Raw genomic sequence first — 14114 nt, 5'->3', positions numbered from 1 at the left:
GGCCTGCTGTGTTCCTCCAGCTCTACACCTTGCTATCTTTTATCCAAGAACTGCAAATGCTGGAGTCAGAGATAACACAGTGGAGCTGGAGGAACATAGCAAGACAGGCAGCATCAGAGGAGCAGGTCCCGACCCAAAACATCAGCTTTCCTGCTCCTCTGACGCCGCCTGGCCTTCTGTGTTCCTCAAGCTTCAAATTCTTGCCTTTTTCTTTAAACAAGTCTTTAAAGTAGAAAACTGGGGGTAAGGCTCAGCTGGAAAGAGTTGTATTTGACCCACTTGTTTTCAAATTGGCTCAAAAACAAACATAAAGGACGAGATTAGAATAAAAATCAGAACTAGAACATTAGGCACTAAAGGATAAGACTAAAAGATGTAAAGCAGTAAACCAAGAGATAAAAATAAGTAATAGAAGAGTAAACGAGGGGACCATAAGGAAAGATTGAGATATATGATCAACATAAGCCTTTGTTATAGCTCAGTCAGCAGGATGGTGGTTTGCTATTGAGAATGCAGCCAACAGTGTGGCTTCAATTCCTGCAGTGGCTGAGATTACCGTTAGCTGAGGCTGACTTTCCTTCTCAATCTTTCGTCTTGCCTGAGGTGTGGTGACCATCATCTCTCTCTTATGAAAGAGCAGCTGCATGGCCTGTTAGGCCGATAGCAATGATACCTTTGTAAGGAACTAATTCAAAGAACTGTAGATGTAAATTTGACTTGAGTATACGACATGGTAGCCATTACCTAGAGCTGGCTGCAAGATGTTCAGTCCAGGAACTAAACATATCAGCTTATGAGGTTTATGGGAAGATAAGGAAAATAAAAGATGGGGAGAAATATCCTTACTCAGAAAAGAATAAATCATTTCAATGGTGAGAGAGGACATAACGAGAGGTAAGCAGGCTTAAGAGACTTTGTAGATAGAATTAAGAAATAGATCAGGAATTTCAACTTGAGTGTGAGTTGTCCAAAATCCTCTGATAACAGCTGTGAAACAGTAGGTTACATTAATATTGTGATTAAACATGCATGAAACAAACATAGGGTACTTTTAATGGGAGATTTTAACTGTGTGTCCTGTATAGTTTTCTGCAGCAATATATCACAGATCCAAAATGTTATCGATTCAACCAGGACGCATGCGAGGTAGCTTAACATCTTTCATCAGGAAAATATTAGAGTCCATTATGAAGGATGGAATTGCAGAACATTTAGAAATATATAAGATGATCGAGCAGAATCAGGATGGATTCATGAAGAGAAAATCATGCCTGATAACTACATTAGAATTATTTGAGGAAGTAATAAATAGGATAGGTAAATGGGGACCAATAGATATAATGTATTTTGATTTGCATATGGGAGTGCATATAAGGTATGAGCCCTTGGTATTGAGATTACTATATTAGCATGGATAGAGGATGGGATAACTAACAGAAAACAGAGTTAGGATGAAGAGTGAATTTTCAGGATGGCAACCTATAACGAGTGGAGTGCCACAGGGATCACTGCTTGGCCAACAATTGTTTACAATGTATATTAATGACTTGGATGACATAAGTAAATATACTGCAATCAAGTTTGTAGATGACAGAAAAATACATGGGAAGGCAAGTGGAAAGGATGATGCAACATGTCTGCAGAGGGTATAGACTGACTAAGTGAGTGGACAAAAACAAGGCAGATGGAATATAATGTGGGAAAATGTGAGATTATAGAACATAGAACATTACAGCGCAGTACAGGCCCTTCGGCCCTCGATGATTTCACAGGTTGGCGCAACAATCTGAAGCCCATCTAACCTAAACTATTCCATTATCATCCATATGTTTATCCAATGACCATTTAAATGCCCTTAAAGTGGGCAAGTCTACTATTTTTGCAGGCAGGGCATTCCACGCCCTTACTACTCTCTGTACTTTGGGAAGAAGAGTAGAGGAGCTAGATATTATTTAAGTGGACAAATACTACAGAAAGCTGTAACACACAGTATTTGGAGGCCCTCATGCATGAATTTAAAAAAAATAACATCCAGGTTTAGCAGGTCATCAGCAAGGTAAATGGAATGTTGTCATTTATTTAAAAGGGAATTGAATAGATAAACAGGGATGTCTTGCTAAAACTATACAATGCACTAATCCAATCCCATCTAGATAACTGAACAGTTTCGGTCTCCTTAGATGAGGAACAATATGCAGGCATTGAAGGCAGTCCAGAGAAGCTTCATGTGTTTGGTCTTGGGTATGAATGAATTTTCTTAAGAGGAGAGGCTAAGTAGGTTGGCCCTGCATCATTGGAGTTTAAAAGAATGGCAGTAGAAACAAACATGATTTTTAGTTGGGGGGAGGGTTAACAGGATAAATAAGGAGACATTGGCTCACAAGCAGAAACAATCTAGAACCAGAGGTAAGAATCTCAAAGGAAAGGCTTTAAGATAGAGACGAGAAATAAGTTATTCTGTAGAGAATCTGTAAGGTTCTTTACAATAGACAGCTGTCAAGGATGAGTTATTAAATATATCAAAGTCTGAAATAAACAGATTTTTAATCAGTAAGGGAATCAAGGGTTATAGGGATAAGGCAGGAAAGTGGCATCGAGGATTATCAGATCAGTCATGATCTCATTGAATAATTAACAGACTTGATGGGCTGAATGGACTACACCTGTTCCTATGTCTAATTATAGGGAAATGGTGGCATAGTTGTAATGTCACTGGCCTAGTAATCCAAAGGCCAAGGATGAGATTCAAGCGAGGCATTTAAATGGAATTTAAATTCAATGAATTAATCTGGAATGTAAAGCTAGTCTCAGTAATGGCAGCCATGAAACTGTAACCGATTGTTGTAAAAAGTATTTGATTCACTAATGTCCCTTTCGAGAAAGGAAATCTGCCACCCTTACTCAGAATAGCTTACACATGACTCCAGAATCACAGCAATGTGGTTGACTTTTAACAGTTCTCTGAATTGGTCTAAAAAGTCATTCAGCTCAAGGTTATCAGGGATGGGCAATAAAGGCTGCCACGCACATCCCATGAAAGAATAAAGAAGAAAAGTAGTGAGTCAGATGTCATTAATGGCCTGTGCATACACGAATATTTATCTAATACAATCAGCGTAATATTTGCAGGAGAGAAACACAAAACAACTGCTACATCCCTAAGTCTTCAATGGGACAAGACATAATATATACAGGAAACTGGACAAATTGATAATTGGTAAAATGATTGATGATCATTGGGAGATGTTAAAAAATTAATTTAATGTGACACGGAGTCAGTTTATTCCTTCACAGGCTTACCAAAAAATACAGTCATGGTCTGCTAAAGAGGTAAGAGGCAATATAAAACAAACCAAAAAAAGACATACTAAAAATTCAAAAAAAAAAGCACAGATTCTGACTACTAGGAAAGAACAACAAAGGATGACAAAACAGATAATTAGAGTTTAGAACATTGTGAAAAGAAAGCATGATCAAAACTTATACACTTATATATATTTATCGCCTCATTACAGGAAAGATGTGGAAGCATTGTAAAAGGTGCAGAGGAGATTTACCAGGATGTTGCCTGGAATGGAGGAAGGTCTTACGAGGAAAGGTTGAGAGAGCTAGGGCTTTTCTCTTTAGAACGACGAAGGATGAGAGGTGACTTGATAGAGGTGTACAAAATGATCAGAGGTATAGATACAGTGGACAGCCAGAGACTTTTTCCTAGGGTGGATGTAGCTATTATGAGGGGGCATAGTTTTAAAGTGAGTGGAGGTAGATATAGGGGAGACGTCAGAGGTAGGTTCTTTACTCAGAGAGTGGTAGGGGCGTGGAATGCATTGCCGGAGAGGGTAGTGGAGTCGGCCTCATTAGGGGCATTTAAGCAGCTATTAGATAGGCATATGGATGATAGTATAAGGTAGGGGTGGAGGTTAGATAGACCTTAGGATTAGGGTAAAAGTTTGACACAACATCGTGGGCCGAAGGGCCTGTACTGTGCTATATGTTCTATGTTCTAAACATGTTACATTTACATAGGAAATAGAAGAAAAACTGATAATGATGATAATGTGAGTGAAAACATTCAACAGGCTAAATAATTACTTTGTAACAGATTTACAGTAGAGGAGTACAGTAGAGAAAGAGGCCAGCACATTGAACATCCCAAGAAAAGGAACTTTGAATCAGCAGCAGGGGCTCACCAAAATGAATAATTAAAGTAACAGCGATGAAGAAAATAATGGCAATAAAGAATGACAAATACTCAGGAACAGATGGTTTCCAATCCAGGGATTTAAAGGCACTTGGCCGAGAACATTGTATATACATTGGAATACTATAATATTCCAAAGTTAATGTTGATGTAGGAACTGCTCCTTTAAATTGGAAAGTTGCACATGTCATTGTGCCACTTACCAAACAAAAGAGAGGGAAATTCATGAATTATACTCCGGGTCACTTAATATCTGTTGTTGGAAAATCATTAGAGTTTATAATTAAGCTTAGGGTAACAGAATTCATTGAAAATTTTCAGTTAATCAGAGATAGTCAACATGAATGTATAATGATATGAACTGATGAGTGCAATGGAACCTCCTGATCTCTATATCAACAACCTAGATCTTGGTATATAGCAAACAATTTCCAAGTTTGTAGATGATATAAAACCTGGATGCATTTCAAACAGTGAGTAAAATAGTGTGGAACTTCAAGAGGACATAGAAAAGTGGTGGAAAGCATAGATGAGTAGCAGATGAAGCTCAATACAAAGAAATGTGAAGTTATTAATTTTGGTGGGAAGAACATGAAAAGGCAATATAAACTAAAGGACACAACATTAAAGTGGGTGCAGGAGCAAAACGAGCTTGATTTCCACATTCATAAGTCATTAAGATAGCAGGACAGGTTGAGACTGTAGGTAAGAGAACAAACAGTATTAAAGGCTTCATTAATACGAGCATTGAGTAGAAGAGTAAGCAGGTTATGTTGAATCTGTATAAAATAATAGCTTGTCTTCAGCTGGTGTATTGTATCTACTTCTAGGCATTCCACTTTGTAAAGAATGTGAGGTATTGAAGAAAGTGGAGAAAAGATTAATCAGAATGGTTCTAGGTTGAGGAACTGCAGTTGTGAAAATACATTAGAGAAGTTGTGACTACTTTCCTTAGAGTAAGGAAAGCTGAGAGGACATGTGATAGAGATATTCAAAATCATGAGAGGTCTGGGCAGAGTAGACGGTAAAAAAAATCAAAATTGTGAGGGCACAGCTTTAAAGTAATTGTTAAAAGAAACAAAAGGGATATGTGAAAAGAAACCTTTCTCCTGTGGTACATAGTTAAACTCTGGGGTGCACTGTCTGAGAGCGTGGTGGAGGCAGGTTGAAATGAAACATCCAAAAGGAAATTAGACTGATATTTGAGAAGGAAGCTAAGGGGAGAAGATGGAAGAATGGCACTGTGAATTGCTCAGAAATCCCATGTAGACAAGATGATTCCAATGGTCTCCTAATGTGCAGTATCAATCCTACAGAAACAGTGGAAGTTCAAAGGGACTTGAGGCTGTAGTGGTGTTGAGGTGGAGGGCTGGGGAGTGAGTAAGTGTCAGGGTTGGGTATTCATGTCAGTAAACAATTAAAATGTCATGAAGAGGAAATAATTTTTTAAAAAAGCTAATGAAATGCTGGTTTTTAGAGATAGAGGAATAAAATACTAGATGGTAAAAGTCATGCTTCAGCTATTCAAAGTCTAGACTGCACCTGAAATACTGCAAGCAGTTCTGGGTATTAATCCCAAGGGAGGATATATTGGCCTTGGAGGGAGTGTTTTGTCAGAATGTTATCTGAATTTCAAGGTTGTATTATAAGAAGAGAGATAATACAAATTAAAAGATTTTATTCTCCGAACTTTATAAGGTTAAGGAATTATTTGATTGAACTTATCAAGATACTAATGGGAATAAATAAGTTAGAGAGAAACTATTTCCACAGGTTAAGGAGTCTAGGACTAGACAGTCTTAATATTAAATCTAGACTATTCAGGAGTGAATTTAAGAAACATTTCTACATACAAAGGGTTGTCGAATTTGAAATTCTGCTACTGGAAATTGAGGCTACATCAACAGTTAATTTTCTAGCTAAGGTCAATAGCTTTTGTTTTCCAATAAATTATTACTTTATGGAGCAAAGGCAGATCTCCAGAGTTAAAGCATAGATTAAATGGTGGACTAGGCCTAAGAAGCTACCCCTGTTCCGATCTTCCTACATTTAAAACAAAACTTCGTACAATCATTCATCAGTCATGCTTCTGGAATAGTGTTAATGTTTTGCTTCTAGTATCTGATATTAATGGCTAATCTGAAGAAAGGTCACTGGACCCGAAACATTGACTCTGTTTTCTGCCCACAGATGGTGCCAGACCTGCTGTGTTTTTCCAGCAATTTCTGTTTTTGTAAATAGCTAGTCTGTTTAGTCCATTCATCCTTGTTTAATGAGCATGACTTCCTCCCAAGTTTATTAGCTAACAAATAACTTATCACACCTAAAGAAATGTCAACTCTCAGTCCCATCAATTACATGTTACATTTATTGCATAATCCTCAAAAGGATAAATATTGTTTTTGAAAAGAGTATGAGTTAACTATGCAGCGATAGAATTAAATATTAAGAAGGCGAGTTAAAGAATGATCAACTTTAACATAGCTTTCTTTCAACAACACCCAATAATAATAATAGACAGTTAAGCAATTGAAACATTTGAGCTTTTCTCCTGTACTATTTACCTGTGGCTCAGCCTCTAAATTAATCTTGAAGGGATTTGCTTTGCCATCTTCAGTGACTTGAGGAGACCAAAGCTTAGTTTCAGGCCTGGGATACAAGCAGACAAAACCTCAACTACTGCATTTTTGCTTTTCATTGTTATTGCACGCAAATTATTCATTGAAAATGCACAGATCAGCAAAAGCAAGAGATATTGGGACAGAAAATGACTATAATACTTCTGCCAGAAGAAGCATTCAGTTAGTGTTAAAAACAGTAACTCTGAATGATAATTAAAATGAGCAGTTCTTTTTTTATTGTGCTGCCCAATCATTTGCTACACATGCAACACTCTGGAACGGCTTTATTATAAGGAATCAATTTTCCCTGTAAATCTGCTTTAATTTATTGATGACATAAAATTGCATTACAGCCATACTCACCGGTCAATCTTGAGGCTTAACTGACTGGAGGCAGCCTTGATCCTATTCTGAGCATCAACATGTGTCATAGCGTCTGTACTTATTCCATCAATGGCCAGAATGACATCACCAGGGGAGAGATTAGCTAGTGAGGCCTTGCTTCCAGGTGTTACCTAGAGATTTAAATCACATCAGAATTGTGCTTAGTATTAGTGAACAATATAGATCATGATTGTAAAACTAATTGTACAAGAGTTGATACCAACTAAATACAGGGACAAAGTTGTCAGTATTCCCATTGATTACAGAGCAGAAAAGTGCAAAGTACCAACAGTGGGATGAACATCTCTTGAAAAGTCAGTTGTCTTATGTTTTTCCAGGGAAGTGCATGGCACAGATGTAGTTACTTTAAGTAAACCAAATCACTAACATATTAGACATAAAACATAATCAGCACAAAGGGTTCTCCTCGTCCATTTTATCCACATCACCTTCCCTTTTCTCTTGAAAGTACGTAGCTATGCTCACGTGATTTCTACTACTTCAATCAACAGGGCATTCATTTATGAGCCATGGAAGTGAAGTAGCAATGTGATATTTAACCACAGAGGCATCACATATGAGCCTGATCATTCCTTCCTAAGCAATGAGTAACATAGGTCATTGGAAAATGATTCTGACTAATTTCCCTCTTCTTAGTCCTGTGAGTATTAAGGACTGTTGAATCCAATTATAAAACCCACTATAAGGTTACTAGAAAAGCAGAATTTTGATTGTAATGTGTTACATAACTATAAATGGAATAGAATTATAATGATAGATCATATTCACTCTGAGAGGGTTCCTATCCCAATCACATTTTTGTGTCTCTCAATGTGAGGAGGGGTAAAGGTGGCTCCCCTCTTTTCAGGCTCCTTTGCTGGCCTCTATGAAGACTTATGTTCTTTTTCAGCATGGGCTGTGCCTCTGTCTAATAAAACTATAGTTACCCAATGTAAGGAGTCCATTACAAGGTTTTCTTGATTGAAGGAAAGAACAATTTAATTACCTGCTACCCCTTGGAAAAATAATAAAAATGTGATATCAACCATACATACACACACAGGCACAAAATTAAAGTAGGATAGTGTGTAGTATAAAAAACAAGATAAAACAATATACAGTTTAATGCCCTTAAGGTGTCCTTGAGTAGGAATAAAAGTATTAACCTGAAACCATGGCTTTTTAATTGATGTCTGGTATCCTCAATGATAGTGAAAATTTAAATCTCTTTAAGTTCTTAATCGCCGATGTTTTGTTCACCAGATGATTGATTCTTTGAGAGGTCGTGAGCAGTTTCTTCAGCTGGTTCCTGGCAAAAATAATTCTCTCCCAGTTCTCACAAAAGTAGCCCCCTGAAATACAATAAGGTGCAGAGCTGGATGAACACAGCAGGCTAAGCAGCATCATAGGACCATTTCTGACATGAAGGGTCTAGGCCCGAAACGTCAGCCTTTCTGCTCCTCTGATGCTGCTTGGCCTGCTGTGTTCATCCAGCTCTGTTGTCTCGGATTCTCCAGCATCTGCAGTTCCTACTACCCCTTAAATACAGCTGGTTTGCATATTTCAGTGTTCATTGTTCATTGTTTTCAACATTGATAGTTGCAGCTGATGTCTTTCACCTCCAAAATGTGAAACCTATCATTTAGGTGGAAATCAAAATAGGAAATGAGAGTTTCTTCATGCCTGACTGGGTGGTCTGCTTTTAGCATCTTTTGATTAAAATGTTAATTTCAGTTCAGATGGTTTCATTTATTCCATGTAGGAGCAAATTACTGCAGATGCTGGAATTTGTACTGAAAACAAAAATTGTTGGAAATCACAATGGGTCAGGCAGCATCCATGGAGAGAGAACAAACTAATGTTTTGAGTCTAGATGACTCTTCCTCATTTATTTTCATGTTGGTTTCACAAAGCTTAGCTAATCTATGTGGTCAGCTGATTATTATGATCATTTCAAGTCAGTTGTTTCCTTTTTAAAATCATTTTGGTCCAGTCCCAGATATTAAAAGCAGATGATAGAAGTTGAAAATCAAGAATTTATTTTTTTAGACCACTATTGCGACAAAGGCCATTGAGTGGCATCAGGGTTAAACAGATACCCTGCATGGCCAAGCAATGCACCAGCATGAGCTCCATTACATATTTGAACTGTCTGTGAATACACCATATCAAGGATCACACATACACTATGGCCATTTGATTACTGATGCATACTCATACAAGTGCATATTTTTAAGTTGACAAAACTGTATTTTCCCTCTTTGGACCTGTACGAAACTATAGAAAAAGATTTCCATCCAGGCTGCTTCTAAGTATTGGGAAGTAAAATAAAAGAGGTGCTACTGCTTAAAGCTAAATGGTTTTATCTCATAGCATAGCAAATGGGAGTCAGAGGAGATTGTATGACCCAGCAAACCTGTGGCAATGATGCTATAATGATGAAATATTGGAGGTATGACTGTTGTCTTCTTTTATTGTACATTTTGTAAAAGATAGTTGGTCAATAAAGTAACTGTAACATTGCTGAAGAGACAAGAATTTGAAGCTTCTCACCATAGCAAATCGACATGATGGCATTATCCTTTTATTTCAGGGAATCTAGATTTAAAGCCATTTTGTACAAACACATGAAAATCAGCATGTGAGCTTTAAGATTTCTATGTGAAGTAAGTTTTTGGAAAATCAATTCACGCAGTTTAAAAAAAATCACATTGCCAAAAAGACTGTTAAAAGTTAAAACCCTTTGGTTATCAAAGATGGATAATAATTCTATTTCCCAATAATGGTCTCACTGTGAAACAGAAAAATTTAAAACTGAGCTGGTTCGTTGTTGTTCCACAGACGTTTCATTACCCTGCTGGGTAACATCAGTGCAGCCTCTGATGAAGCGCTGTTGTGTCTTCCCGCCCGGTTTTTAAACTCTGGAGTCCATTGAGCTGGATCACCTCACTTCCGGTTTTCCTTCGTAATGGAGTGTATATGGGGTCGAGTTCTGTGTTTGTTGATGGCTTTCTTCGTGGAATACCAGGCTTCTAGGAACTCCCATGCCTGTCTCTGCTTTGTTTGTCCCAGGACCTTGTTGTTGTCCCAATTGAATTGGAAAACAAACCCATATCAACCCTACGGCAACTGCTCACCCGAACCAAAGACCCACTACCCACTATGGACAGGACCGATATCATATACAAGATTCCCTGCAGAGACTGTGACAAACACTATATCGGACCAACAGGAAGAAAATTAACAACAAGGGTGCATGAACACCAATTGGCTACCAATACTCACTCATCTCAATCCACATGGATAAGGAGAACCACCAATTTGATTGGGACAATACCAAGATCCTGGGACAAGCAAAGCAGAGACAGGCACAGGAGTTCCTAGAAGATTGATGCTTCACTAAGAAAGCCATCAAGCAACACATCGAACTTGACCCCATATACAATCCATTGCGAAGGAAAACCGGAAGTGAGGTGATCCAGCTCAACGGACTCCAGAGTTTAAAAATCAGGCGGGAAAACACAACAGCACTTCATCGGAGGCTGCATTGATGATGTTACCCAGCAGGGTAATGAAACGTCTAGAGAACAACAACAAACCAGCTTGGCGAGCCAACCAACCACAACATCCACAACCCGAGCTACAAATCTACTCCAAAACCTTAAAAGTTCAAAACCATCAGCTTATACTAATTCACTTCCAATTGAGTTTTTGAGAACTTGATTTATGAGCCCAGATTTTAACAAGATGCTGAGTAATAAACTTACATGAAGGAGGCTCACTGAACAGGAAACTCAACTATTAGATAAAGAACACTTTCTGAAACAAGGCAATGAAACTCGAATAATATCAGAATTCTGAAACAGCAACTAAAAGGAAACATATTAATATCGTGCCCCCCACCACCCCCCTCCCCTCCCCGACCTCCAACTGAAATAAACGTTAGGGATCTTGACAAAAAAAAAGTTTTTTATACAGACAGATAGATGTGCAGGTTTGAAGTTTTGTTATATTGTGATTTGGGAGAGAAAACCAGACACTACTTAAGAGACTGAAATCCTTACCAGAGGAAGCAGAAGGGAATTTGAAAAAGGCAATGGAAAAATGCAAGGATTTTAGATACTAAGCCAGTTTCAAAACAACTAAAAGAGCTCCATCACAAGCTGCATACAGATTAAAACAATGATATCATGTTCTTTGCTAACCTAAAATTAGTTTGGCATGAGTAACTAAACATTCTATGTCAGCACTGAGTAATTTGAAGATTTACTGAAAGAACAAAAAACAAGACTGAAGGCTATAGTAGCCATCCCTAAGATTGCATCCTACCCCTGATCCCACAAACCCTACTACTGTCTCTGTCATACCAAGAATGTCACTTGCTTTTAGTTAACCCTACTTAGGCAAAGGATTGGATAGATTTCATCTATAGTTGTATACATTTCAGGTCACAAATCACAGGCAATCTGTTAATGTCCCCCACAGTTGATCAACAAAGATAGTTTGGAACATGAGGAATTGATGAATGAAGTTTTAGGGGTTTATTCTTGTATGAATTTTTAAAATTATGTTTCAAGATGGTACCAGAGCATGGCAACATTTTGCGAACAGGTCTTATTCTTACATATCTTATAATCGTTCTGCTCTTCTAAACCTCATTTCTAAGTCTATCAGAATTATTAACAATGTTCTCTTAGAATCTTTAAACTTGAAAGTAGATTTATGACCGACGAGGCTCGACTACCGATGCTGAATCACTAGGTCAGGGGAGCTAAGGACCTACCAGCGTCCCGCAAGCCTGAATACCTCATGGAAACCCAGAATTCAGGCCCAACCAGACCCCACAGTGACCCAACGTTGTACAGGCCCAACCAGACTGGCTGCAAGACCAGCCCCCGTCCACCACCCCCACGGTGCTTGTGAGTGAGACTAGTTCCCAGGACCCCATCAGACACACCTACCTACCTTGCTGACGCTGGAACTGCAAGCCCAGAGGCCTTCCTGCCTCTTGCAGGCCCAAACTCCCTGACTTTGTGGAAATCTGGAACCGAGGCCTGACCAGCGCAGGAACAAGACCCGACCCCACAATGACCCAACCGAACAGGCCACCAGACATGCCCCCCCTCCCCCAGAATGCTCAAGGCCACGACTGGTGCCCAGGACTCCATCAGAAGCAGACAATTACCACTTGGAGCAGCTGAAGTCCCTCACCAATTGACTAGGGGATTGACTAGGAGTAACCACCTACCCAGGAAATGTGGGAGACATGCTGGACTTCAGGTGAGACTGAAACTTTGGGGTTTCAAGTCCCCCCTCCCCACCATACTCATGGCAAACGTCCAAGCCATTGAGAACAAATTGGATGAACTTAAAGCTAGAATCACCTTCCAAAGGGAATTGAGAAATTATTGTTTGCTCTGTTTTACAGAGACATGGCTCACTCCTGCTATACCTGCATTATAAAGCTGAGGTCCCCTCCCCAACCCCGAGAACTAAAACAGAAACACCCAGAAAGATGTGCCTCACCCTATAATCTGTTAAAACAGCCCCCAATCTGTTACAAAAGGAGTGGTTAAATAAAATAAACCCCTGACACAAAATTTATAATCAATTTATCTAATAGTGAACAAATTAACTAAACCATTAACAAACCGAATAAATCCCTTCTAACTACTAACTAGTTCCAAATAAAACAAGATCCTAATGGTATGCTGTTCTAATAAATGTAAGTCCCACTTGTATAAACCAAAAAAAAAAAAATAGAATTTATTCTCTTGAAATTACAGCCAGGTTAGGTCTTCCAGAATGTTCTGTGTCTTCTCCAACAAATTCTTCTGTCAGGAACACCTTCTCCGTCAAATTCTTTTGTCAGGAACATTAACTATTTATGCCATAGGTATCTTTAATTTAGATGAAGCTTACTCTGAAGCTTAGAGAATTCTATGAGAGCCAGTGATTCTTTTAGAGCTGAGAGCGGTTCTCTTGGCAGATGAGAGTTGGCTCTCTCCCTGTTTTCCAAATGCCCTCCCCTTTTATACCCTTGATGATACATCAATTTCTTATAATAGGATTGGTCCTATGTTGTCAAGACCATCAAATATAAAATGAATTGGTTTTTGGTAGCTAAGGGCCTGGTTTAAATTAATTGGATAAATTCAAAAACCTGTCGTCTTGGTAAAAATGCTGCTTTGCCTGCTAACAGTAGAGCTTTTGATACAATGTTTCAATTCAGGTGCTCTGTGCAACTGCAAACCCACAGACATCCTTTTGAATCTCTAAGCATAGAAAAAGCACATCATCTTTTAAAGGAGCCATGCAATGCTATCCCCATAGCATTTTACAAACACCACCATTTTACAAATACCAACAGTTGACAAACTCCAAATTCTAATGTCCTGCCTTCCTATTCACAAGTATTCTAACCGACTCTGCAACATCTGACTGTGCCTTACAACCTGAGGGTTTCTCAATTCACTGAATTGAACACTCAGCGTCCTCAGGCAAGGCAAGGGGCAGTGGGGTCTACCTCCTTAACAACACCTCCTAGTGCTCAGACATGGCGACCCTGGTGGGTTACTGCTCCCTGGACCTAGAATATCTTGCAGTAAAGTGCCGTCCTCATTACCTGCCGCATAAGTTTATCTCCACTGCCCTGACACTCATATATCCCACTCCATGTGGAGATGACAAATGCACTGGGTATAGTATACAAGGCCTCAAACAGTCTTGAGATGGAATATCCCGAAGCCTTGCTCATTACAGCTGATGACTTTAACCAGGCCAACCTCAAGAACATGCTACCAAAATACCATCAACACATCTCCTGTTCCACCAGAGGTCCGAACATCCTTGACCATTGTTATACAACCAAAGATGTCTATTTTGTGGACAATGTCATGTTTGCCTCC

General features: G+C 38.9%; 1 protein-coding gene across 1 annotated transcript in view; it reads right to left on the bottom strand.

The window, feature by feature from the left end:
* Window positions 1-14114, bottom strand: part of pdlim3b (PDZ and LIM domain 3b) — an 83817-nt gene that overhangs the window by 37459 nt on the left and 32244 nt on the right. Inside the window, exons 2-3 of the mRNA XM_020512320.2 lie at window positions 7186-7337; window positions 6766-6850 (exon numbers count right to left, since the gene is read on the bottom strand). Of these exons, the coding sequence (XP_020367909.1) occupies window positions 6766-6850; window positions 7186-7337 (237 nt within the window). The remainder of the gene's footprint in view (window positions 1-6765; window positions 6851-7185; window positions 7338-14114) is intronic.

This window comes from Rhincodon typus, chromosome 3, assembly GCF_021869965.1.
Source record: "Rhincodon typus isolate 14 chromosome 3, sRhiTyp1.1, whole genome shotgun sequence".
Lineage (NCBI taxonomy): Eukaryota > Metazoa > Chordata > Chondrichthyes > Orectolobiformes > Rhincodontidae > Rhincodon > Rhincodon typus.
Note: the sequence above shows the minus strand (reverse complement) of the source record. Positions and strands in the feature narration are given on the sequence as shown.